Below are 24,171 nucleotides of genomic sequence, written 5' to 3'. Positions count from 1 at the left end.
GTATGGCTGGGGATGCGTTAAGCAGATTCTTCTGCTACCCTTCACTGTTGATCTTAACCAAGGCTTTTCTTACTCCCTTTAAAGAAAGTACTTTCTCTCATTCTGGTGCTAAAAGCATTTAAGGTCTTCCCAGATGCTGCTGCTTTTGTCTCTTTCTCCCGATGCCTCAATTAAGACTCCTTTGACGACTGGAGCTTCCTCTGTCAGAGAGCTCAGTGCTCACCCACTAATCAACTCTCGAAAGAAAGCCCAGCTGCTATCATTTCAGCTTGGCTTTCTTACTCCCTCGGTGTCTCCACTTCCATTTCCTGCTATGACCAGGAGAGCAAAGAGGGGAGACCACTCTGGGGCTGGGGGGCTGCAGGGCCTCATGCTTGAGTTCACTCTTTTGTTTTTCCAGATGGGAGAGACTTTCCTTGACAAACAGCACATTCATTTCGTTCCTTCATCCTTCCACAGAGAGGAACGACTGCTAAAAGCAAGGTTTACTCAGTTTTGCCACTGACTAAGCCTTTTCTTTGTTAATAGTACTTAAAAAAAAGCAACTCACATTTGAATAGATTAGAACAACTTTTAAATGGATTAACAGTCATTTCCCCCCATTTCATTTCATTTCGTATATGGTAAAACTGTTGTTTTTCAGCTGGCTTCAAAATTTCAATTCTTGTGTCAAAGTGAATGATGTCATATTTTCTTTCAACTTCAACTGCCTGCTGGATTCCTCTACTTGGGGGCCCCACAGACACCCCAAATCAATATGTGCAAAGAAACTCAACTCCTCCCACATGGTCCTCCCCTCGTCACTAACTCTGTTACTAGCACTACTGTTCTCCCGGTGACCAGGCTCAAAATGTTGGCAACGCGTAATTCACTTCCTCTCTCTTCCTTCCTCTTCACCGACAAACATCTGCCAGGTCAACAGAGGATTTCATCTCTTGTCTTCATCCCCTCTTCTCTGTTCGGCTGCCATTTTCCTATTTCAGTCCTACTTTGCTTCTTTTTCAGGCGATTGGAGCAGCTTCTTACCTAGGCTGCTTCTTGTCACTCACTTCTCTAAGTAGATGTATCCCCGTTCATCTTCCTGTAGAGACTCTGATCAAGTCACTTCCCAGCACACGACCTGTTCCCCATGACCTACAGACTAAAGGCAGACACCTCAAATCACTTCCTGCCAAAGTGGATATGAATAAATATAGACACAAAACAACCAACTGAGAAGCAAACTGCCCCAGATAAAAAAATTTCCTGGCACTCAGTGCTCTCTATTGCCTGTCTGCAGTATTCCTTCCCACGGCTCCTCTTAAGACTTTTGCTTCCAAAAAGAACTGAAATATTGAGTGCTCCTGATATGCAAGCCCGATTCTTAACTTTCTAAGCTTGTGCTCGCCTCTTCATCCGAGGTTTTCTTTTTCTGTATCTAAAAAGACAGTCCTACAAATCTGTCCTAGTTGGCTAGAGCTGCTGTCCTAAGTACCACAAACTGGGTGGCTTAGAACAACATACATTTATTCTCTCACAGTTCTGGAGGCCAGTCCGAAATCAAGGTCTCAGCAGGACCATGTTCCCTCTGAAGGCACGAGGGAAGGGTCTGTTCCAGGCCTCTCTCCTAGCTCCCAGCAGTTGCTTGGTTTATGGCAGCATAACTCCAATCTTCACATGGCATCACTATGTGTATGTGTGTCTCCAAATTTCTCTTTTATACAAGGACACCACTCACATTGCATTAGGGGCTCACTTTACTCCAGTATGATCTCATACTAACTAATTACATCTACAATGATCGTATTTCCAAATAAAGTCCCATTCTGCTGTACTGAGGGTTAGGACTTCAACATATGAATTTTGAGGGGACACAGCTCAACTCATAACATGAGCCTTATAGCCAAGTTCAAATGTTACCTCCTTCTGGAAACATCCCAGGCCCACTCTCCCTCTTCCTCCTCCAAGCTTGACATAGTCTTGTGGGGGACTGGAATTGGCCACCCCAAGATATGTCTCTTTGGCATGAGGATTATTTTGGGCTGGTTACTTTTAAAAACTGCAGACAGGAAAGAAACTCTGAAAAGCAGAGTTTACTTACCCTTTGTTAAGAAACATTTACATTGTAAAGGAAATCTCCATCTGCAAAGATGTCTCCCTCTCTGTACAGGAAGATGGGGGATGACCTTATCTCTAGAAACTCTTATCAGTGCAGAAGGCAAGGACTTAAATCTGCATAATAACCTGACCCTTGTTTATTGCACTTGTCTGGTAATCTCCCGTAACTGACTCTCCCCACCCCCAACATCCTCCTTTGTCTTTAGCTGAAGATGATATTTAAGGTGGTGGCTTCAGCCATTTTGGCAAGTTTCTCAGTTTGCCTGAGCCTCTCCCATATATACATGTTATAAAGCTTTGTTTAATTTTCTCCTGTTATTCTGTCTTATGTGAATTTAATTTGTTCTCCAGCCAGAAGAACCCACAGCAGGTAGAGGAAATATCTTCCTCCCCTACAGTCTCTATCCCTCCTTGACTACCTTCAGTGCTTTACGACATGAGCACTGGCTTTCATCTGGTTCAGGTGTTCAAATTGGCTCCAAGATATTTTTTGAAGGGAATGTTGACCTGCCTGCAGGATCTCTAACTCCCACACCCATCTCTCATGTCAGAAGATGGAGGAGGAAAAGCATAAATGCTTTACAGAGAGCTCTCCTTGGCCCTGGGAACCTGCTGTGTGTGATGAGGAGGTGTCCCAGTGGTGATTCCCTGCCATGACGGTTGTCCCCAGAACCAGTGCTGGAGTTCTGAAGACACCTCTGAGGACTCTTTCACCTCCAACTGCTAGAGGCTGCACTTCCAATTGCTACCACTGAAGAACTGAGGATGCTCTGAGCCATCCCCACTCCTGCCAGCAGCTCTCAGATCCAGCAGTTAACCTACTATTTAAGATGCACATCTTGATTTCTTTTCACAGTCCGCTCAGCCACATTTTGCAGTTTTGACTAGGAGATAGCACCCTAAGTGCAAGAATTAGGTCAGGTCACACCATTTAATAAAGCTATCATGAACGATGTGAGCACTACATACAAAAGGGAAGAGGAGTCACACAGCTGTACTCTTTGTGGCATGAAATCATGCAGCTTCCACTTGGGTAGGGACCTTTTTGATGTCACAGGGTGAAGGATTAAGTCATAATTATGTAGATCTAAATTACCTTCCAGCAAACCCGCTGGCGATTCTTCATTAACATCGCAGCAGGCTTTAATTCCAGCATAAGACTGATCACCCTTCAGCTCTCTGACATCCAGCCCACAGAATATGTTTGGAATTAAGCAGGGACTTTGTTTGAAAAGAACATCAGGTGCTGTTTCTCTACTTTTGTCTCAGACTTGAGTTTGATTAGCAAGTGTGCATCCTCCTTTCATGTTGGAACATGGGATGCGTGTTTGACCTCACTGCCCCAAGTTCACAACACTGGAATCTGAGAACCCACTAGTTGTTAGGGACCTTAGTATCACTGGTCACCTCAGTTTTCATCAGAAAGCAGTAAAACTCCATGTCAGGTTACTTTCAGGAATTTTTATGACTAAGATGGCTAACTGATATGACCATGAACATTTTCTAGGCCCAAATCATACTCAGAATCAGAGCTCTGACATCTTAGTGTCTTTTCCACGCACGTTGAAATAACCAGGAGGAGAGGCTTAGGGATAAAAGGGATCTGCTAGCAACTTGGATGTTTCCATCTCATTTCAGGTTGTGGAGGTTGATCCTCGGTCAATGTGCAGGATCTTTAGGATTGGTTAGTTGACTCTCGGTTTGGGTCACCCAGAAGCTTGTGTCTCAGCAAAGACTGTCTTTGAGCCAAAACATCTCCATCTTCTAGGGTAACCAAGGAGATTGCTTCCCAGTGTTAGGCAGGATAAAACAGCCTTGTTTTAGGGGAATGTAGGACAGTCCTTGTAAGCAATAGATGGTGAGATCTGCTTTTCTCCATTGAGGAGGGAGCTAGGCTTTCTTATGCACATCTTTCAGGACTGGTTATCCATAGACTTTTTAAAATCTGTAACAGGGGATATTATTCACTTAAATCAGGTAATATTTAGCAGCTGACTAAAGCACAGAGGAGATAACAGAGTTGAGAGGGACAGTCTTGGCCGGTAGATCTCCAAACAGAATTAGCTAGTGGACTTAAAAAAGGGGAGATATTGCCAGGTCTCGCTATAGGCCTATGAAGTCAACATCTGCAGTGGTTCTTTAAGCTTCCATGAGGCTTAATTTTAGTTGTAGCAGCTCTCCTAATTCTTCTATGTGTTTTCTTGTCTCCGTTTGTTATTTTTATCTTAGCTTGTTTATGGATATATGTCATAATTCCAGTCTACTTCAAATTCAAAAATGCAAAAAGATGATGGTGGTAGTGGTAGGTGTCAAGTTATAAGTAATTTGAAAACAGAAGTCATCCACAAAAATCCTCTACCCACTAGATAAGGAAATCACATTCATCATCTGTGATAAATGACCATTTATCTTTGCTTGAAATCTTTAAGTGAAAAGCAGCTCACTACTTTAAAATGTGACCTATTCCACTGTGGACTGCTTTCACTATATAAAGTTCTTCCTTGTATTGAAACAGAAGTAGCTTCCTGGTAACATTCCTCTATTGGTCTTAATTCTTTCCTTTGATTATTTTAGAGGATTTTTCCTCCTAGCGTTTATCCGTGTGAAATGAATAAGAGAAACCTGATTAAATTGGAGTCAGGAAGGCCTGCAGGGGGAGTTCTCACACCCTATCATACATCGTCAATTACTCCAAACAGGAAGAGACTTATGCTGTCATCTCCAACAGGAAGTATAACTATTTTACTATTGAAGGAAGATTTCTCTCCCCACCCGGCAACAGCCCAGCCAATGAGAAGCACCACAGCTCAGCCAATGAGAAGCTATTGCCACCCTAAACTTTACTTTCCCCCAATGGACTTTCATTTGGAATAGCCCCTCCCCACTCTCCTTTTTCTCCATAAAAGCAAGCTCCTTCCTTTATTCTTCAGATTTTCCTATGGTTAACCACAGCATGCACATCCCAAATTGCATTTCTTTTGGCTATTCCCAAGTAAACTTGTTTTGAAGGTAAAATAACAGTCAAATTTGTCTTAAGTTGACATTAGTTACTATTGCTGAATAACAAATGATCTCCAAACTTAGCTGCTTAAACAACAGACACGGTTTGTGTGAGATACACAGCTTCTGAGGGTCAGGAATCCAAGAGCAAATTACCTGTATGGTTCTAGCTCAGGGTCTTTCATGATGTCATTAAGATGTCAGTTGCTGGGGCTACCATCATCTGAAGACTTGACTGGAGCTGTAGGATTCACTTCCAGGATGAGTCACTCACATGATTGTTGGCAGGAGGCCTCAGTTCCTTGCCATGTGGCTCTCTACACAGGGCGGCTCGAGTGTCCTCATGACATAGCAGTTGGCTTACCTCAAAGTGAGTAATCCAAGAGAGCAAGGAGAAGTCTCAATGTCTTTAGGCCCTAATATGGTCACATACCATCACTTCTGCCATATTCTACTTGGTAGAATTGAGTCACAAACTGCAGCCCAACTCAAGGGGAGAAGAATTAAGCTTGACATCTTCAAAAAAATTTTTCTATGTCTTTATTGATAGTCTCCTTATGGTAGACATTATTCTTATGCTTCCCTTTAATTCTTTAGACATGGTTTCCTTTAGTGCTTTGAACATATTTATAATAGCTGATTAAAAGTCTTTATAGGGGCCTGCCCAGTGGCATAGTGGTTAAGTTCATGTGCTCCACTTTGGCAGCCTGGGGTTCATGGGTTCGGATCCCAGGCATGGACCTACACACCACTCATCAAGGCATGCTGTGGTGGTGTCCCACATACAAAAACATAGGAAGATTGGCACAGATGATAGCTCAGGGCCAATCTTCCTCACCAAAAACAAAAATTCTTTATACAGTAAGACCAATATTTGGGCTTCCTCAGGGACAATTTCTATTGACTGCTTCACTTCATATGTATGGACCACACTTTCCTCTTTGTTTGTGTGTCTTATTTTTTTGTTGAAAACTGGACGTTTAAAAAATTTTATATTGAAATATGTCACATATCATAATATTCACACTTTAAAAGTGTGCAATGCAATAGATTTTGGTATATTCACAAGGTTTTGCAACCATCACCACTGTCTAATTCCAGAACATTTTCATCACCCCAGAAAGAAACTCCGTATCCATTAGTTGAAAACTGGACATTTAAAATAATATAACGTGGCAACTCTGGAAATCAGATACCCTCCTTCACCAGGGCTTGTTGTTGTTGCTGTTTTGTTGTCATCATTGTTATTTGTTGGTTTATTTGGTAACCTTCCTGGACAAATTCTGTAAAATATGTATTCCCTGTCATGTGTGGCCATCATGTGTGGCCACTGAAGTCTCTGCTCAGTTAACTTAATGGTCAGCAAATGACTGAACAGAGATTTTCATAAATGCCTTGGACCAATCAGTCTCTAGCCTTTCCCAAGGGGTGCTGTGTATGTGCGTGTGCTGGGGCACATCTTCAGTGATCCTGAAGTTTACAACTTCCTGCTTGTATAGGTGCTCAAGGTCGGCCAGAGGTGCAAAGTTAGGTTCCTCTTAAGTCTTTCTTGAATGTACACAGTCCTGCACCGGTGTGGCCTGCCAGATCCCAGGTGATATGTTGGAGCTTTTCAAAGCCCCCATGAACATCTCAGTCCCGAGATCTTCCTTTTAAGTTTTTGGCCAGGCTCTTGTCTGCCCCAATGGTATCACAGCCTCAGGCAGCTACAATGCTAAACAATTGCTGTTTATTGTTTTTGACAAATGCCCTAAGAATTAGGTCTCCTCCTCCCTCCTGCCCCTAGTGAGCTCTCAATCAGGTCAAATAATGACAATGTCCTATGGATGAGGCTTTTCATGGAGCTGCAAGACAGGTCAAATAGTGACAGTTTTACAGGAATAGGGCTTTTTGAGGAACTCCAAAGCCGGTCTACCCCTCCAGTGACTGTAAGGCTGCTCATTCTCACAGCTACCATGATTTTGAAGCTGCTGGTTTTCAAGGCTACTGTAGAGCCTGGGTAAGGGGTACTGGAATAATGCAAGATAAAATGCCACAAAGTTTGCTATTCTTACCCAGAGTTTGGAAAAGTTGATTTTGACAATTTTTTTTTAAAGATTGGCACCTGAGCTAACAACTGTTGCCAATCTTCTTCTTTTTTTTTTTTTCTGCTTTACCTTCCCAACCCTGCAGTACATAGTTGTATATCTTAGTTGCAGGTCCTTCTAGTTGTGGGATGTGGGACGCCCCCTCAATGTGGCCTGACAAGCGGTGCCATGTCCATGCCCAGGATGCAAACCCTGGGCCGCCGCAGGGGAGCACACAAACTTAACCACTCGGCCACAGAGCCTGCCCCATGATTCTGACAATTTTTGCAAACATTCTTGTTGCTTTTAGGAAAGAGTGGATTTTCAGAAGTTCTTATTCCACCATTCTGAAAGTCTCCAAGGTCTACCTCTTGAAGGGAGGTGAACCAAAGAATTTGTGGACGTGTTTTAAAACTGCCACACAGCATCTGTACTCAGAACTGAAATCCAAAATCTCACCTGCCAACCTGGCCCTGAGCTGCCATTAGCAGTCACGAGACTCAACAATGGAGTTAAAGAGGTGGGCAGGCCCGTCCTTTCAGGGAGTACTTTCTTTACAGCTGAACCAGATGCATTTTCAGGGGAGCTTGTCCTCTCTTTGACCACTTGGAAAGCCTGTGCCCTCTGTGACCACCTGCCAGCCTTGCAAAGGCTGGGGGATCAGGGGGCATCCACATTCAGGGAAGCATGCTGGAGGCCCTCCTGATATAAAGACAATCCAAAGGCAGCCCAGAGGTCAACCCGTGATAAGATTTGCCAGCCTCTTGGGACGTTCTCTGATCAGCTTTCCCAGTGAGTCTGGTGGCTCTTCTTGCCTGGATGGTGCCCCACCAATTGGCAGCCATATTCTTAATTTTGGCCAGCCCGTTTCACAGAAGGGAGCCAGTGCCCTTCTGTGAGAGTGTGCCTCAGACATGAGCAAGGGGCCAGGGTTAGCCCCTGATTTTCTGCACAGACCCTCTTAGGGTGCTAGGACTAAGGGGCCTGCTCTGTGTGTCACTGGATGGGGCTCCTAGGTGCACGCTTGGTGTGCAAGCTGGCCACACTGAAGTAGAATTCTCTTGGTGGATAGCAGATCTTGTGCTTATGACAAGCAAATATCTAGAAGGGAAATTATTGAGTCATGGATAGTTAAATTTCTAAGTATTTTGATACATACTGCCAAATTGTATTCCAGAAGTCTCCTACCAATTTCTAGTGCCTTCTACAGTCCATGAGCGTGCCTGCTCCCTGTCCCCTCAGTAACACTGGCTATTATTAACTGCGGTAGTAGCTGTGATGTTATGAGCAATGTCATCCATTTGCATGACCTCGGTTTGCTTATCTTTGTATCCATTGTGCCTGGCATAGCGTCTGGAACAAAGCAGGTACACAATAATTGTGTTTTGAATGAATAAAGACTCAAAAGACTGCAAAATCTATTCCTCCAAACCAAAGCCCTCTGCTGTCTACATCTTTTTCTAGATGTCCCCCAGGTGCCTCACATTTATCATCCGCTCACTCCTTCACCTCCAACCCTGCTTCTCCTGCTCTCACATGGTGTGCCCTGTCCCATTGACTGGCAGGCACATCATCTAGCTAGAAACCTGGGAACCTTTCTTTCTTCCTTTACCACTTCCTCTTACTCACCCCTCCCATCTAACCAATGATCACGTCCTGACAGTTCTATTCATTCTTCACCCATTTTTCATTCTAAAAATAGTTCTTGACCACCTACTATGTGCCAGGGATTGTTCTAGGTGTTGGAAATACTGAGAACAAAAGATACAAAAATCTCTGCCCTCATAGAATGTATACTTCAGCATACTTAGCATATTTGAGTATAGGTAGTGTATTTATTTAGGGGAAGACAAAAAGTAAACAAATTACCGTTATCTAGGACGTCAGAGGGTGATAAACACTATGGAGAAAAATCAAGCAGAGAAGGGTGATCGGGTATGGGGGAGGGGCTGCTGTTTTCAACAGGTCAAGGAAGGATTCACTTAGGAGGTGAAACTCGAGGAGAGACCTGAAGGAGGTGACGGGGCCATCATGCTTTTAAAGGTCTCCCGCATCTATCCACTTCTCTCCATCTGCACTGCCATCGCCCTAATTCAAGCTGCCACCATCTTTCTCCTGGATTATTACCGGTCTCCCTGCCTTCCAATTCGTTCATTATCCATCTTCCCCCCAGGTGATATTTCTCAAGTCAAAACCTGATCCCACTTTCTTGCTTAAAACCCGTTAGTGGTCACCCCAAACGCCTCAAGGTAAAAACTAAAAATTCATGAATATCTCCTCCAAGCTCCCAAGACCTTCCCCAAGTCCCCGCTGAAAGCCATAGCTACTTTCAGTTCCTTCAACTTTTAAAAACCCTCTTAGGGGCCGGCCTGGTGGCGCAGCGGTTAAGTTCGCACGTTCCGCATCGGCGGCTAGGGGTTCACTGGTTCGGATGCCGGATGCGGATGTGGCTCTGCTTGGCATGCCATGCTGTGGTAGGCATGCCACATATAAAGTAGAGGAAGATGGGCACGGATGTGAGTTCAGGGCCAGGCTCCCTCAGCAAAAAGAGGAGGATTGGTGGCAGATGTTAGCTCAGGGCTAATCTTCCTCAAAAAAACCCCAAACAAACCAAGCTTCTTAAGCTCCTCTCTTCTCATTCCATAAAGAAAATAAAAGGGTGTTGTTGTTGTTATTGTTGTTGTTGATTCTTTTTTATTTGGATTTGAGATGCATTTTAGAGAAACTGGCTCCCTCTAAAAGGTAGATTTTGGGACAGGATGAAACTTTCTAATCAGTTAGGTAAGAGCTAATCATGCAAATGAGGGACATTTGTAGCTCAACTAAGTCAGTGGCTGCAGCTATACATTATTAATAAGCTATGGGCTGGTGGCATGGCCCTGGATATGAATTAATTTACAGTCCATCTAGCTTATGTGAGATGGGCTCTCAATCTTGGTGTGACAAGGGTACAAACTCTGAACCCTTGGAGACAGAGCCAGTTTGCACCAGCAATAAGGGGTGAGCTTTGGGGGTGGGGGGCTCTATGTACTAGTTCATGGGGTCTCTGGTCAGGCTTCCTGACTGTGGGTGACTGGAGTGGAGCGCTCAGTGGGCCAGAGAAGCACCATATCACTGGGGCCGAGCCTGACCTTGTTTCTGGGGAACACACGTAGTGACCTTGTACTCTGAGGCAGCTGGGACTATACCCTAGGTCCTGTCTTGCAAATTTGAGTCATAGGTCCCAAGGTCTGGTGGACCACTTAGTTCAAAGCCATGTTCACAACTAGGAAAATGACAATGAGAAGATGTCCTCTTGTGGGAGATTAGAGCAATTGGTGCTGCATCCAAAGGGCAGGCATTAATGAGGGGTGGGATAGCAGATAGCTACCTGAGAAATGCTGCCTTCAAAGACCACACTCAAAGCCATCCTTCCAGAACCCACTCTCCAGAGGTGGCTGTGGCAAACTTTTCAAGTATTGCTATCCGAATCTGAACAATACCAGAGGGTTGGTTAATTAGCATGAGAAGGGTTAGCAATGAGTGGTGACATGTGTTCAAGATTTGTCCTTGGCTGGTAAGACATTATGGACTTAACACCTTTTCATGAACGAATTTAAAAATAAGTAAACCCAATACTTGACAGATAGGGAACAGCACTCCAGGTTCTGGATTCCCCAAAATAATGGAGAACTCTGGCTCCGGATCTGACTAGCAGGTGAGTCTGGTCCTGCTGATAAAACATTTTTGTGTTTGCCTTGGAGAGAACCAGTAAAGGCGGTGGTCAGAGAGTGGGGACAGAGAGTGGGGACTTGACTGAACTTACAGAGCATGTTGAGAGATGACTGTTGTCCTCACTTGCTAATAAATGTTGTCTTCAGCCTGCCTACCTTGTAACATACTAGCTGCTGGCAAAGGTGTGGGGAGGAGGCATATTGCACTGACTTAGTTCTTGTGGTTGATAGCTCCTGTTGTCTACCAAAGGAACCTGACAAATAGGAATGTCAACTCAGCTTAGATCGGTGCTATAGCCTGATGTTTCTGTTTTTCCAAAATTTATATGTTAATATCCTAATCCCTGATGTGATGGTATTAGGAGGTGTGGCCTTTGGGAGGTGACTGGGTCATGAAGGTGGAGCTCTCATGAATGGGATTAGTGCCCTTATAAAAGATACCCCACAGAGCTCCCTAGTCTCTCCCCCCATGTGAGTACCCAACAAGAAGGCACCTTCTATGAACCAGAAAGTGGGGCCTGACTAGACACCGAATCTGCCAGAGCCTTGATCTTGGACTTCCCAGTCTCCAGAACTGTGAAAAATAAATTTCTGTTGCTTATAAGCTACCCAGTGTCTGGTATTTTGTCATTGCAGCCAGAAAGGACTAAGATAATCAGTCCTCAATGGATTACTTAGACAGTCTTACTTCTCTCTGAACTCTTGGTAGGGTCTAGGACAGTGTGTAACCACCTCAGGGCTGTGCTGGGGCAGGACCCACACCATAACTAACTGGATCTGGGAAACATGGAAATGAAAATCCAAGAGAATGATAACAGCTAGTAAAACTGCAAAGCATAAGAATTTCTATAACCCCTGAGAAAATACTTTAATGTTTGTCGTATCGTAGATGAGTGAATTGCAGCTCTTTAAGTACCAAAGGCCTGGTCCTTTATTAGTCTCTTAAAACTGGCTGAGTCAACAGCACGTCAGTGTTATGCTTCCTCATTTTAAAATTGCAACTTCAGATCTCCTTGAAAACCATTAAGATTTACTTCCACTGGGACATCAGAGAAATACAAGGAACTCTGAACTGTTGGAGAACATGGAAAAACAGAAAATAGATTTTTTTTCTCAGTCTTTTTCATGTTTTAGTGAATGAGTCTGTGGTATCAGAGGACAAAAACTCAATTCTGAGGGCTGGTGTTGAATGGCACTGTGATGGGAAGCTTCCAAAGAAAAACTGGCCTGGGCCGGCCCAGTGGCGCAGCGGTTAAAGTGCATACGTTCCACTTCTGCTCTGCATCTTCCTTCCTCTGGGACCAAGCACACTGAGTGGTCGCTGTCTGGAATGTTGCTGGATGTTCTTTGTGGCAGAGGGGCAGCGAGCTCTGGAGGGTTGCATACAGGTAATTAAATGCTTTGGCTGAGGAGTGACATACTTCTACTCACAACTCATTGGCCACCTAATCACATGGTTCCTCCCAAACACAAAGCAGCCAGGAAAGGCAATCCTACTATATTCCTGGAAAGTGGAGAGCAGGAAACATTGAGAATCTGATTAAAACCTCAGACTTTTATTTCCTCCATTAAGTTGTATCTGGCTAACAATAGTCTCCAGTTATTACTCCATCTTCTGAATTCCTCAGGTGTTTAGTCTGAAGCACAGAATGCACTTCCGGTGGTTCGCGGGCTTGTGATATTCCATAGTCAATTCACGTGTGTTGCCCTGTTCTTTCCATGAGACGGTCATGTCTTCGAAGGCAAGGTCTTACCTTCTATGCCTCTACTCGGCAGTCTGACAGTGAGGGGCCCATTTAGGCCCCCAAATGCAGGGTGCCTGGGATTGGCAGTCAAGAGACATGGGTGCTGGTCGCGCCTGTCACTAAGTGTCCCCCTCTCGTCTCTTGGACCGCCTCATATGACCCCTCAGGAAAGTGAGATGGTTGGGACATAAGCTCTCTAAAGTTCTATCAGGCTCTAATGAATCCACAAAAGGGGGAGTTACTGAGAGATTCATTGATGTAAGCCCCCAACCACAAATGAGAATATGAGGAACATCCCTTCCCTCTGCCACCTTCCAGGAAGGTTATCTGGGGACTTCTCCCGATGCCCAGGCTCCATTTACCCCAGCAGGCTGGTTCAGGGCTGAGAAAGAAGAGGGAAGGGAGGGGTCAGTTGGGAAACTCCCTCAAGCAGGATATTGTTTTGAAAAGCCCAGGATCTCCAGTGGCAGAAAGGAAGAGATTTGGCTTTGGAGGAAAGAAATGAGAACTGTCTAACCCGGAGTGTTGGCTCCCCCAAAGCTAAGAGAAGGCGGTAGATTCCACGGTGGCTCCAACCTGCGCTGAGCTCACAGCGCCATCCAGCAGGCAGCACCTTGGGGCGGGGTGATTGCAGGGGATGCCTGTGGAGGCTGGACACTGAAGCCTGGGAACACGAGAGGGGACCCCTGCATCCGGGGCAGCAGCACGCGAGGGCAGCAGGTTCCAGAGCAGGAGAGATGAAGCAATCATGACACACTGACCAAGATACTGTCTTCATGGAAACCTCCCCATCCCCTCCCTAGGAAGAAACCACAAAAAATGACTGAAGTTGGGCTTTCGCAGAAAAGGGTAAATAGGAGCTCAAACTAGATTTGATTTAGAAAAATTTTTTTTAAAAAGTGACACTTTTCTCACTTCAATTTCATTGAGCAATTTGTGAACTTATTAGAGATCCATGATGTGACCTTCGTCAGCATGGGTGGGAAGAGTAACAGCAAACTCAAACCCTGGGCAGGAGGCCAGTAGGTCTGTTAATACCTGGTCCCTAAAGGGTACATGAACCTTCAGAGCTTAATGAGATGCGCATAATGTGTTGGCAGGCAGTGAGATGCAAACTCACTAACAGTTAAAAAGGAAGCGAGCTTGAGGAACCAGACACCCAAGGGCGGTTGTCCTGTGTGGGGGAGGGGCTGGAACAATATCTGGACCTACTGTTGCGTGGGGGCTTCAGGCTTCCAAACACAGCAAGCAGCTGTCCTGCACCCCCTGGCGTAGCCTAGGCCTCCCTAACAACAGTCCCTGCCAGTCAGGGGGGCCGCACTCTTCCACCACATCAACAAAGCAGGTTTTCTAGATACTGGGTCAGAAGTTCCTCAAAGAAACAGACAAGAAAATATTATTATATTTTATGTATATGTAATATTTATTATGTGCCAGGCATCGAACACCCCTTTTACTTTATGCAGCAACTGATGGATAGGAGCTATTATTATTTCAGAGATGAGGAAACAGAGGCTCAGGGCATTTAATAGCTTGTACATCAGACTATTTGTCAAAGGCTGAGGTGACATTCTGAGCCAAGGTACAGCAGATTCTCAAACCTGAGCATTCAGCCCACCCTCCTGACTGTGCCAGCATTTGGCTCAGGTGTGGGTCATCTTCGGCTTCCAGCTAGCTGGCTTAGCCCCTGGGCCAAAATTTTGTGGTTTGAAGAGTTATGTTAATGCACCAGCCACGGGGGGGGGGGGGGGGCGCGGGGAGGAGGGCGGCTGGATCAGGCTGTGGGAGATGAGGAGAAGCAGAGGAGAGTGGGAGAGGCAGACCCAAATTCAGTCCAAGAGTGGCTCCCTCTGGGGGCCGTAGGAGAGGACAGACTGCATGGAGGTGTTAACTTACCAGAGAATGTCACTTGGAGCTCAAATATAGCATGTTAGTTCCCCTCCCTCTGCCACACGGGATGAGGGGCATCCCTCATAGAATAGAGAATAGAGGGGTTCCAAGCACAAACTCTGGCATCAGCATCTGTCTGGGGCCAAGTCCATAATCTGAGCCTTAGTTTCCTCTCTAAAGTAGGGATGATAATATATCTATCTCAGAGGATTAAATGGAAAATTGGTAAGGCATTTAGCACAGCATCTGACATATTAAGTGCTCAACAAATGATATCTAAAATAACACAATAGCAAACATACAATAACAGCACTAACAAAAGACAGGTACTAATAGATTCCTGCTCTCTCACAGTAAATAAACCCTGTGAAAGAAAACTTGGCCTGGTAAGTAATCAAATAAGTTTGGGATGAAGAGATGGCCAATTTTCTCCTTCTAGAGAATCTATTGCAAAGTCAGCAGGAATCTGAGGCCACATTTCTAAATGGGATAGACTATAATGGAAACTACACTCATCTGAGAGCACCTGGCCTCATTTTTTTTTCAATTGTATGGATAGACACAAGCTGTATTTTAAAAATACATGTGCAGCCTTTATAGGTCGTTGCGTCCCGAGGATGGGACTCCTGCTCCACATGTGTGAATGTCTTGGCAAGATTTTTAATTACAGACATACGTTTTTGGTTCAGGTATCTTAAAGCAACTCCTCAAATCATGCACATTTCATCACACTCACACCTTAGCTCCATCAGCCAAAATTCTTCTCTGGTCTTTGCGTCTTAGTTCATTTTTAAGGAAATTTCCAGCTCAATTCCAAGGGCTTTTGCATCTTATTACATTCTTGATAATTAGCTCTATCTCATTACACCCCAGCCCAGTTGAATAGGATTAGTTGTTTTCAGGTGCAAACCTGTGGCGTGCCTCTCACTACACCTCTTCAAAATTCCAGGCAGGCATCAGCCTCAGCCAAATTAGGACAACCAGTTCCAGCTGTGGACACTTCATTACGTCTTCCATTTCAGGAAAGACTCTGCTGTATTTCACATCTGGTTACGCGCTTATTAATCATGTACTTCTTATAACAACTGTGCCTAATGAGGACAGAGTGGAGACCTTTGCCGAGCCCAGTCGTTCTGTTTTCTTGTTCTTGGTACCTCCTTACCCTCCCTCTCAATTAGGCCCAATTTGTTTTACATCCCTGCCACATTAAGACAATTGTTCTCAGGTGTGTGTGTTTCAGCACTGCTTTTCAAACAAAATCTTGCTGACCAGGATGCTCCTTGATTTCATATCCTGCTAGGACAGCCACTTTGCTGGTCTTCTCATCACATTTGCCCCCAGTAGAGTGAGTCTAGCTTGGGCTTGCCTGGGCTCTGTCATCCTCTGTTCTTTACTGTAAATTTCTGTGCCCCCTGGTCCTGGGAGGCAGCCACAGCTTTGCCTCAGAGCAAGAGTCTGGAAGGCGAAGGCCTCAGTCCATTCATAGAGCCTACGAAGTGGGAATCCATTTGTTCCATCAACAAATGGTAAAGGGTGAACTTTCAGGCTCTGTGCTAGCCAGGGAAGGGACCATGAATAGTGAGATACAGTCTAAAGCTTCCTGAAGGGCAAAGCTCAGAAGAGAGCAGCAGAGGGTCAGGCTAAAGATTTCAGTCTTCAATCCCTTGAGATGTCTTCCTAAATGAAAGGATAGCCTTGGCAGACCGAGGGGGAAATATGGACTCAAGGGAGGACAAGATCAGAGTGGAAGTTTTATAACTCTTCATCAGAGTGGAAGTATGAGCTCCATGCCACAAGGGACTGTCACTTTTGCTTGCCATTGCATGAATCCCATATCACCTGAACTGTAACAGGCAATTATATCTTTGACTGAATGAATGCATTAGTGCTAAGAGATTCACGGATATGACTTGACAGTAAGAATTATCCGGGTTTGGTTGCCAATTCCACTTGGCTGTATTTGAGTTTTTCTTTCCAAGCTATTTGGAACATAAATTAATGACTGTCAGGCTGAGGAAACGTTCAGGCAAGAACAAGGCCCTGAGGAGGGGCTGGGGCTTCCATGAATGAGGTCACTCAGCAAAGGGCAGTAATTCCAGGTGGAGGGTCCCCCACAGATTCTGCCTGACTGGCTATTTTCAGGGTATAGGCCGTGGGAGCTCAGGCCTGGCCCTACCACTGAATTTGAGCCAATCTGCCTGCTCAAGAATGAACTTGTCTTTCAGAGCCTGGAAGTAGGGGCCCTCTTTGGGCAAGGGCAGCATGAGGAACTTATCCTTGCCTAATGAGCAGAGATATAATCAGAAGAGAGAGGGAAAAAATTTTAGGTGTGGCCAATAAGATTAAAAAACCCCATTGTGAGGTAGAAAACATTGTGCTAGGATGAAAGTCCCTGGAAGAAACTGTATTAATAGTACAGATATAAAATGAATGTTCATGGGGTGAGGGGTACAATATGATCCAAAGAGTATTGTTTATAAATTAAGAGGTGTAATGACAGGTGATAATAAGATAATCAAAACTAACAAAACACTGTAGAAGAAGCTGCCACTATCAGCAGTTCTGAGAATACAATTTGCCAATACACATCAAGAGCTGGATCCTATCCTTTGAATTACTACCTCTTTTTCACAGAGTTTATTCTAAGGGAGGCTAAGTCGGGAGAGACCCCTTTAGGATTTTCTGATCTCTTGGGTATGGAAGGAAGGAAAGTAGTAATTAGGATGTGGAGTTGTGAGAATGACATGGGCTAACGTGTTAAGTACCAAGAGTAGATGATGTGACGATACGAGAAGGAAGCTCTCTCAGGGCTGCTCCTGCCTGTGGAGCTAGTTCTCTGATGACCAGGCTAGATGAGCTCGCCTCACAGTCCTCCTTCCTCATGGTCATGTCTGTCCACCTCAGGACCCTTCCTCATGAGCCTTCTCCAAGGCGCTGTGACTAGTGCTGCAGACAGTATTCCACAGATGTCCATCACACTTGTCACTTGTAGAACAAGATAATGGTTTGCTTGTTTTCAGAGTCCCTTCCGGTGAGGCCTATTTTGTTGGCCTTTTCAGCGGCAACAGCACATTTAGGGAGTGGTCATGATGGTAGAAAATGAACTCTTGTGGCTACCTATGAGTGTGTGTGTGTATGCTGGACCCTGTCCTTGGCAGACCCTGGCTCTCTCTAGAACTTTCTGGTCATGGCTCTGAATAGCACAAAAACAGTCTCACAAGATACCCCCAAAGTAGGACCATAACATGTAGAAATCTTCACTGGGTCTCAAATGAAGGCAGGTTTTGAGGTGGCCATGCCATCTCCATGTGCATCCATCCAACCATCCACTGAATGTGTCATTGGCTATTCTTGACCTGTTGAAGAATAATGATGTATCATCCTAAAAAGGAATTTGGTCCTTGAATGTCTTGGACAAAGAACCCCAGATCGCTTTTTCTGTGCAGAATCGGCACATTTCAATCCTATAGGTATTGTAAGCAAAGCAGGGGTTCCACTTTGCTAAATGCTCCTCTGAAGCAGCTCACCTGCCATTTTTCTGCCAGTTCAGTGTTTCTGGCATTCTACTCAGTCCGAACCCATGTTATTTCCACATCCAATAAAACTATCTTACCCACTCCCCAGTCCCACCCCTGGCTCTACTGGCATCACTGTCACCACTCCAGGGTTCTTTGCATACAGTGGACAGGAAAGGGAAGAAAAGGCACAGAAGCTACGCTGGGAGGACAGGGCCACCAAGAGGAGGCTTCCAAACTGAAGTGGTCAGCTCTGATCTCCCCCTGTCTCCTTCCTCCCACCCCTACTTCTTGGGTAGACTACTTCCAATGATATTGTTTAGGGGCAGTAAGTTTTTCCATGGTTGTCTCTGACATACATTCAACTTCTTCCCAAATGGGCCTCTGAAGCCCCACAGATTTACAATGTTCCTTCCAGAATCCTCTTGAAGACCATCCTCCAGCCGCCTGCTGAATTCCTTTCACAGCTGCCTTAGTGTCTGACCTGATTTCTTTTCTTTTTGTTTTTCAGGGTCTTTTTAAAATTTTTTGTTTGCTATTTATCTACTAAAAAAATTTTTTTTTGAGGAAGATTAGCCCTGAGCTAACATCTGTGCCCACCTTCCTCTACTTTATATGTGGGATGCTGCCACAGCATGGCTTGATAAGTGGTGTGTAGATCCATGCTGGGGATCTGAATTGGCAAACCCTGGGCTGCTGAAGCAGAATGTGTGAACTTAACTGCTGTGCCACCAGGCTGGCCCTTGACTTGATTTCTAACTCAGCCCTGCGTGTACATCTGTTGGGATTTTGGTTAGTCCAGTTCCCATCTTCTGTCTTAAAGGTAGGTATAAGGGTGTCCTCATCATCTAGGATCTGGCCCCATGTCCAGCAGCATTTGACACACATTAGGCCTTCAGGGGATGTTTGCTGAATAAATACACACAAAAAAATACACGACATTCATGCTTCTCAAAACATTTTTTAATTTTCTGCTTTTCCTGCCAAGACCAAAGTTGTACAAACAGCTGTAAAATTCTGTACCATCAGGGCATGAGGCATGGCCTCGAGAGTTCAAAAACCTTCTTGCTCTTCTTTCTATACATTTTCAAGGTGTGTCATGGTCAGTGCATTGCCTTCTTTTGTGACATATCAACCATAGGCACCAAGAGTGGCTGGAGACCTGGGGACAGTGGTGAGGTCCAGTGTGCCAGGCGTGGTGAGCACACACACAACCCAAGAGCACTTCAGAAATGGACTCAGGGGGTAGGTGCACAGAGGAGGAATGTCATGGCTGTCCCATATTCCCCGCACTCAGCTGAGCAGACCTGGGCTACTTTCTAAGGTGAGAAAGACCTAGGGGCTCAAAATGAGAGTAAGTGAGCATCTAACCATCATTCACATCCAAACAGTGTTTCAAGTGAGATTAAAAGTTCTCTAACCATCATTTTCTCTTGGAAAGTACAAGGGAAAAATCAAGCAGAGGGTTGAATCACCTTTTGTTCTTCCATTTTTGTCATTAATTTGATGGCTCTTGGGTTTGATACAGCAGAAATAAAAACAAAAAGGCAATACACCAACCTATAACCTCGTACAAGCTACCGCATACCAAACTCTCCCAGAGATTGAGATAAAAGGACTTTTTCCCCCTATCCCTGAAGAGGTCCTGTTTGGGTTAAAGAAATTTGTTAAAAACTACAGCCCATTGAGAAGCCATTGATTTAATCTTGGCAACAGAGACAGAAAGCAATGCACATACACTTATTTCATTGAATTGTAAACTGATGGGTCAAGAGAGTAAAAACCTACTGTTTATGTAATAAAGCCCTATTAAGTGGTTTTAGGAAGGGACTAAAACTTAGGCAGCACTCTACTTTCCCAAGATTGTTGGGCCTTAGTAATTCATGCATTCATTATCTCAGAGTCCAATTTGACACAGCCTTCCTCCCCATCCCACCCTAGTCCCCTTAATTGACTGCATTCAAGTAGATGTTAAATCAAAACACTGTGTACTGCAAACTCCCTTTAGAGTTTATATGAAAAGCCAAAACTACAGAGAAAAAAATCCTTACACCTCCACTACTTTCTCCAATAAATCCTTACATTCTCCACTAAAGTATCAGTGTAGAGAAAAGTAAGTCAGCTCAGAATATACCAAATAACAGCAAAGAAAGAAGTGAGATGACTGAAAAAGCAAAAATGACCCCCCCAGCCCCACCCAGCCCCCTGTAGCACACCCAATTAAACTGTAGTTATTTTTTTATCCTTGGTGGCTTGCTTGATGGCAGCCTGCTCGCAGATGATCTCCTTGAGCCTCTGCAGCCTCATGTTCTGGGTGGTCTGGTCTCCCACCCCTGTCTGACTGCGGTGCAGCAAGGTCAGGGCGTGGATGTACTCCAGCTCCGTGTACTTCACGCCCTGGTCCACCACGAGGTTCAGGAGCTCATCGGCCGTGTTGTATAACATCTCGTAGTACTGCCTGAGAAAGCAAGACAGAACAAGATTCGCCATCACCATTGTCAGCAATTTGAGGTTTTAGTGGTAATGGATATATTATTTATAAATTACTTAGTTTACCTATTCAATAAACATTTATTAATCACTGGACATTGTTCCAGGCCCCACAAATACAATGGAGAACAAGACAGACACAGTCTCTATCCTCTTGGAGCTCACTGGGGCTCACTTCATGAGAAGAAGTCTAAATGAGGACCCAGGGAGACCTGACATCTTTCAGGGTCTCAGTTCACTCATGACCTTCTCCTAATTTTGCATTTATCTCAGAAGATTCAAAGGAAGAGAAGCCGGTGTACAGAACCAAGAGGGAGAGAAATAATCAGGCATTGCCAGCAGTTTCTGTCTCATTCAACCTCTCATTCATTCACTCATTCATTGGAGGCCCTGTGAAATACATTGTTTTCTACTCCATAAAGTGGGATAATAATAGTGCCTCTTAGAATGGGGCCTGACACAGGTTTACACGCTCCATAAACATTATTATTAGAAATATAATAATACTAATGTCTAATATTAGTGTAGTAATAATAACAGTAATATATAATGATGAGCAATACACAGCCCCTCTCCTCAAATAGCTCAGACAAGTGGGAAAGGTAATGAAAAGCAGACAGATAAGGATTGCATGCCTGTTGATAAAGTTAATTTCCACAAACTGTGTCATTTCATGCTCACAAACCAATGGGGCTAGGACTCCCTTTTCTCAGATAAGGAAGCTGAAGCATAGAGAAATTAAAGGACTCGCCCAGTGTCACAAAGATAGTGAGTGGCTGTGCCAGGATATGAATCCAGGTTTCTGACTCCCAGTCCAATACTCTTTCTTCACAGACAGAGACAAGAAGAACGTTCTAAGTGCCATGAGTGAGGCATAAATGCAAAGAATTTTTAGCAGAGGAAGGGGAAATCACACCATGCAGAGAGGAGGGTGAAGGATCAAGGAAGACCTCACATGGGTGAGAAATGTCAGGCACGGCTTCCAGGAAGGACGTTCTAGATTAAAGGAAAAGAGGGGCCAGCCCAGTGGGGCAGTGATTAAGTGTGCCCATTCTGCTTCAGCGGCCCAGGGTTCACCAGTTTGGATCCCAGGTGCGGACATGGCGGTCCGTCAGCAATAAGAGGAGGATTGGCAACAGTTAGCTCAGGGCTAATCTTCTTCAAAAAAAAATTATTAAAAAAAAAGGAAAAGAGAAGAGCGTGAGCAAAGACAGGAAGGAGTAAGTCAATTAGCCTGGGGAGCACAGTGGAACAGTGGACAGTTGGGGGAAAAGGCAGTTGAAGCCAGAGGTACAGAGTCTGATATCAGAAAAGCTAAGGCAATGAGAACCTTAGGCCTAGTCAATAAAGAACTTTAGGCCTAGTCGAGTCAATAAAGGACCTCTCCTCAAGGTTCTGTTGAGAGAAGAGGCATCATTCCAATTTGTGTTTCTGGAAGAGTAATGTGACAGCACTATGTAGAATGGTCTAGGAGGGGACCAGGTATAAGTCTAGCAAAAAAGAAGGGACTTGAGAGCCATGGGGCTGCAAGGCCACTGGCCCAGGTGGTGGAGAGAGGAGTAGTGCCTGTAAAAGAAACATGCATTAGAGTGAATCGTCAAGGCAGAGAAAAGATGAATGTGGGAGACAGGAAGGGAGAAGATTGCCACTTGCCATTCTTAAAACCAACATTATGCCACTACTAACCCTCACTGAGTCTATTGGACTCAGGCTAGAACTTGCATGGCTACTAAAAATTACCCAGGACGTAAAGTTCAGTGCAGGCTCTGAGCCAGCAATGCTATCACAGCTGGCTAACCAAAGGACAGGGGAGCCTTCCCAGCTACAGTTTACTTCCTTCTCTCCTCCTGATAGGAAAGGTAGCTTTGCCAGGATTGAGGGGGCAGAACAAGGCAGTGGGCCAAAGGCAATTCTGGGGGTGAAGGGATCTTGCAGATCTATCAGGATCCTTGCTCAGAAATGTCGGACTATTGGACTCAAGGCCTTGGATTTGTTTCTTCTTTATCAGGAACATCTTGAAAAAGAGAATATCCTATGGGAGAACCAAGCCATCTTTGCAGTAAGGAACACATTCTGGGAGCTTCATAATTTCAAGGCTATTTTATAAACTGCTGCTACAACGAGAACATGGTCAGTAAGAGCGTTGGTGTGTTTTCACATGGCTAGTTCCTTTTCCTGCTCTGCTAAATCTCCTTTTCTAATTAACACACTCTTTTTGTACATAGGAGAAATAATACTCTTTTGTGAATATTTCCTTAATGGTGGTAGGAATGGAAAGTGCTTATCTTAGACTGGTAAATTTATGAGTGACTCCTGGCAACAAATCGTTCAACATCCTTGTGTAGAAGGTCGTCTTGGGGCTAATTTTCTATAGTGGTTTCAAATGAATGTTCACTTTAACCTCATGGAACCACATATTTAGGAATCACTGGCCAAGGGGAATCTTGAATGTGAAAGGGGTACTTCTGATAGAAGAGGCGAATGAACTCTAATCTCCAGAGGTCTGGGAGCCCAATATCAGCTATAGTCAGGAACTTTATTGAAGCTTCATGTTTGGCATAAAACCCATGTGACCTACTCCTATCCCATAATATATCTGTTGTAACTAAAAGACACTATTTTTAGGAAAAACTTGATGCTATAGGAAGATGCATCATACTTAAACCATGGCTTTGCATGCCCCCTGGCACACCACAGCTTCCCCTCTGATACCAGCCCCTGAAACATCTAATTCTGTTTCCCTTAGATGCACAGGTAAGGGAGAGAACTGTCCATTTAGGGAACTACCTAAGAATATATTTTTAAAATAACTCAAGAAGAACACACGTTCAAATCTAGATTTACCAAATGGAATGAGAGAGAATTCGGGGCTCACGATTCTTTCAAAGCTAGAAGGGACTTGACAGCTGCAGTACTAGACTGGTCATTCTCTAACTGTAGAGTGCCTGGGGAGCTTACGAAAAGCAAGATTCCTGAGGCTCCATCCCCAGATACTGTGATTCCCAAAGTTTGGTTTGGGGATATTTACAGAACTGTTCCCATCTCCTTGAGCCAAAGACCTAAAAGCATTAAGGAAGGAGACAGAAGCAATAACTGGGTTGTGATGCTTTTCACTGAGATTAAACCAAAAGAATTGGGTTTCCTTGTATTATGATGTTGATATTTTCATCATTTATCTTAAGAAGTAACATTAAACCCATCGGACCAGATAAAATTGGGTTTCTTTTGAAGAATCTGATGAATTGTTTCCAGGGATACTGGCCGATTCTCTACAGAGGCTGTTGTTCCATGCTGGGAGGAAACAACAAAACAAAGATGCCTGGATTTCTAGTCCTGGATCCTCCAGTGTGCTAAGTGATAAAGGGCATAGCACTTAAGTCCTTAACGTTTCAATATCCTCTGTGCAATGAAGACCTTTATAAATCCCAGAATGACACTTGGAAGTAGTCTGAGAGACTAAAACAGTCCTCAAGAGCCTTGGATGAACAGTGCCCCAGAACTGCAAAGCTGAGTTATTAAACAAAATTGACAAGTAACTGATGGTGTATTTTCTATAGTTAGGGAAAAAAATTCCCCATAACCATGATGATATATTAGGTCATAAAGAAACATAAATATTTAAAGACAGAATGAAATTCATTCATCTTTCAGAATA

The 24,171-nt window shown here is 44.4% G+C and overlaps 1 protein-coding gene and 1 long non-coding RNA gene across 5 annotated transcripts in view; one reads left to right on the top strand and one right to left on the bottom strand.

Moving 5' to 3' along the window:
- The window catches only part of LOC139083072 (uncharacterized), a 56,856-nt gene that overhangs the window by 10,203 nt on the left and 22,482 nt on the right, over positions 1–24,171 (top strand). For both annotated transcript variants that reach the window (XR_011539583.1, XR_011539584.1), the window contains exon 2: positions 22,525–22,646. This is a non-coding gene — a long non-coding RNA (uncharacterized lncRNA). The remainder of the gene's footprint in view (positions 1–22,524; positions 22,647–24,171) is intronic.
- EXOC4 (exocyst complex component 4) overlaps positions 18,968–24,171 on the bottom strand; it is a 758,598-nt gene continuing 753,394 nt past the window's right edge. For all 3 annotated transcript variants that reach the window (XR_011539582.1, XM_070617731.1, XM_070617732.1), the window contains one exon: positions 18,968–20,484. Coding sequence is in view for 2 of the 3 variants with exons in the window: in XM_070617731.1 (XP_070473832.1) it covers positions 20,247–20,484 (238 nt within the window). In the remaining variant the exon portion in view is untranslated. The remainder of the gene's footprint in view (positions 20,485–24,171) is intronic.

Source organism: Equus przewalskii, chromosome 4 (assembly GCF_037783145.1).
Source record: "Equus przewalskii isolate Varuska chromosome 4, EquPr2, whole genome shotgun sequence".
Taxonomy (NCBI): Eukaryota; Metazoa; Chordata; class Mammalia; order Perissodactyla; family Equidae; genus Equus; species Equus przewalskii.
This window is presented reverse-complemented; position numbering and strand designations above follow the sequence as displayed.